We start from the raw sequence: 3,384 nt of genomic DNA on the forward strand, positions 1-3,384 counted from the left end.
GGGGGGGGCAGGGGGCCTGGCCTGTGTAGCCGACTCCCTCCTTCCCATCCCAGCTGCCTCGCCCAGCACCTGCTCGTCAGGGACAGGAAGAAGCGGGGACCTCCACTGGGACCCTGAGGTTCTCCCTCTGACATGGAAGGTAGCCACTAGGAGCCCCTGCCTCAGGTTCCCTACATGTAGTCAATAGGACAGAGATCCTGACCTCACCTCCACTCCCCTTTCCCAGGGATGCTGTGGGGTTTAAGGGGTCGGAACAACCTCACTGACTGGCCCCCAAAGCCAGCACACGTGCAGCAGTTATAGCCACAAGGGCAGGCCCTGTCACCAGCAGCCCGGGGACAAGTGGGCAGCAGGGAGTGACCATGCCGCAGGAGCACAGAGCCCCAGACCAGGGGTCTCGGCCCAGCTCCACCACCGACCTTGGGCCTGTAATGTCCCCTCCCTGGGCCTGTTTCCCCATCTCTAATGAGGTGATCTCCAGGCTCTGAGGTTCCCTGTGGACCCACCCTCAGGAAAGGCGTCAAGGTCACTGTCATGCAGCCCCTGCCTCCAGGGGGCCACATCTCAGACCGAGGACAGTCTCCTGCCAGGCTCGCTCTACACGCTATTCAGGGGCCTCTCCAGCCACACAAGGAAACTTTCTAGACTAAAGCAGCTCCCCCAACCGGCCCAGCCCCACAGCTGTGTCCTAGAAGAAAAGGGACCCGCTACCTCCACCTCCTCTTCCCTCCCCATGCCAGCCTGAGGGGCAGCACTAGCCTCACTGTCAGTCAGAAGTTGGCATTTAAAAGAGGCAGCCAGGGCTTCCCTGGTGGCGCAGTGGTTGAGAGTCCGCCTGCTGATGCAGGGGACGCGGGTTTGTGCCCCGGTCCGGGAGGATCCCACGTGCCGCGGAGCGGCTGGGCCCGTGAGCCATGGCTGCTGAGCCTGCGCGTCCGGAGCCTGTGCTCCGCAACGGGAGAGGCCACAACAGTGAGAGGCCCGCGTACCGCAAAAAAAATTAATAATAATAAAAAATAAAAAATAAAAATAAAAGAGGCAGCCAAAAATAAATAAATAAATAAATAAAAGTAAAAGAGGCAGCCCCCAGGGGCCTGACAAAAGATGACCAGCCTAAACTAGGAGGGGGCTGTCTCAGGGCCCACCACCAACAATACAGACTCCGCCCAGCCCACCTGCCACGCCCCCTGCAAACCTTGGGAAAACTAGCTCTGCAGGGTCCCCAGTGCTGGCCACCATCCTGCTCTTCTGCAAGTCCCAACACGTGAGGGGCGTGTCCAGGCCAGGACACGGGCACATCCCACAACGACACAGAGGATCACAGATCCCTCTTCCCACCACGGGTATACAAGCCCCTGTGTGGACAGGCCCGGCTCAGGGGTCTAGCCATCCCTAGCTCTGCCAGTCCCACAAAGGGGACCCTGGGCCAGCTTCAATCTTCCGTTTGTAACATCAGGGGTCACGTCTGAGGCCCTTCCAGCTTTCCCAGGGCCAGGTGCCCCCTGGAACTCCCAGGCCGGTTGCCTCTCCCCATACCCAGGAAATAAAACTGTAACACGGAGCCCTCAGCTGTGTGACCCCCAAGCAGGGTGCTTTCCCTCTCTGAGCCTTGGTTATCTCCTCTGTTAAATGAGCATCATAATGGTCCCGACTTTGGTGCATTAAATGTAAAGCACCCAGCACATGCTTGGCACCCAGTAGGCACTCAGTAACCAGCAGCTACTATATGAGTGTTATTACCACCCACACATCTCCCATCCGCACACACACTCCCTCCCTCATGCAACTCTCTCACCAACTTTCAGCCACCATCAACTCCCCAGGGTCATTTCCCACGAGCCTGGAGGCCTAAGGGAGAAAATGCACTAAGAACCACCTGTACTCCACTCACACCGACCTCCTGCCCAGGCCCTGCAGCACAGGTCCCGGGAGACGTGAATCCTGCCTGGACTTGCAGGCAGGCCCGGCTTCTCCTTCCTTCCTTCCTTTGCTGGGCCTCACCCCCACGGGGGGCAGGGCAGGTCTGTGGCTGCCTGTGCCTACCCCAGCCTGTTGGGTGGACCCCAAGGCCCAGGTAACTGGGGGCACGGGAAGATGCCCAGAGACTCAAGGGGTGGCAGGGGCCTCTAGGGGTCTTGTTCTCTCTGCCCCACCCCCCAAGCAGGCTCAGGACAGCCAGGAATGAAATACCCCAGTTTCCAGGCACCTCATCCCCTCGTCTCATTGATTCCTCACAGCTCCATGTCACATTACTGTCCCCGCTACGGAAAGCAGGCTCGCAGAGCTGGGTGATTTGCTCAAGGCCGCTCAAGTGGGCAGAGCCACAATCTGAATGGAGGCGGCCTGACTCCAGGGCCCACATTTTGCCCAGGAAGCGGGCCTGCCCTGGCTGTCTCCCCACCCCTGCGGCAGGGGAGCCCCTAGCCCAGCTCTCAGCGCCCCCGCAGCACCCACCCTCTCACTGACCGCGTTGTACTTGATGGCCAGCTCATCGCGCTCAGCCCGGCTCTGGGCCAGCAGGTCCTCCACGCGGGACAGCTCCTGCTGCAGAAGCTGGCTCTCCTCCTGCAGTGACAGCATGGATGCCATCTCGGTGGCCGGCAGCAGGGCTGGAGAGGGACAGCGGGCACATAATTAGCTTCCACCTGCATCCTGAGGGACCGCCTCCCCCTACAGGTGCCCTACCCATCCCTGGAGGCAGGAAGATGGACCAGGTCCCCACGAGGAGCTGTAGCTGAGGGGGCCCTTCCCAGACTCTCTCAACCCAAATATGAGGTGTGGGTGCCGCCCTCCAGGGGGAGCAGGGGCCCATCAGCTTTCCTGCCAGGGTGGCGACTGGACACTGCCACCCCTTATACTTCTAAAAAGCCCTGAGCTAAGCTGAGCTGCCCTCCCCCTCTAATCTTGGGTTCATCCAGCTCACACCTTCCCTGGGAGAGAAGGTGGTGTTTGGGGTTTAGGTCTTTGCAGCAGGCTGCCTGCAAGCAAGGAGGGGATGCTCAGCCCTGCCTTCCAGCAGCATCACATGGAGACCAAGTCTGGGAAAATTACACCTCTGAGCCTCCATTTCCTCATCTGTAAAATGGGACCCTCCATCACAGGCTTGTGCCTGCCTCACAGTGATTATTCAAGAAATGGAAGCTGCACTCATTATCGTCATTATGACTGTTGAGGAGGGGGATGTGAGAAGAGGTGAGATGCAGGCAGTGTCTGTGAAGGGGAGTGGTACCTGGGCTCTCAGGCTGGGAGAAGTTGCGGGTGACAATCTCCCTGATGCGGGCAGGCAGGCAGGTGGGCTGGGAATCCTGGGCCGGGTCCTGCACGTTCAGGCCCTTCTCCTGGCCCGACCCCAGGATGCTGCTCTCCAGTGTCTGCAGGGAAAGA

General features: G+C 59.8%; 1 protein-coding gene across 1 annotated transcript in view; it reads right to left on the reverse strand.

The window, feature by feature from the left end:
• CROCC (ciliary rootlet coiled-coil, rootletin) overlaps window positions 1-3,384 on the reverse strand; it is a 44,903-nt gene that overhangs the window by 40,863 nt on the left and 656 nt on the right. Inside the window, 2 exon segments of the mRNA XM_007459266.1 lie at window positions 2,455-2,609; window positions 3,230-3,371. Of these exon segments, the coding sequence (XP_007459328.1) occupies window positions 2,455-2,609; window positions 3,230-3,371 (297 nt within the window).

This window comes from Lipotes vexillifer, unplaced genomic scaffold (genome assembly GCF_000442215.2).
Source record: "Lipotes vexillifer unplaced genomic scaffold, Lipotes_vexillifer_v1.1 scaffold496, whole genome shotgun sequence".
In the NCBI taxonomy this organism is placed as follows: domain Eukaryota; kingdom Metazoa; phylum Chordata; class Mammalia; order Artiodactyla; family Lipotidae; genus Lipotes; species Lipotes vexillifer.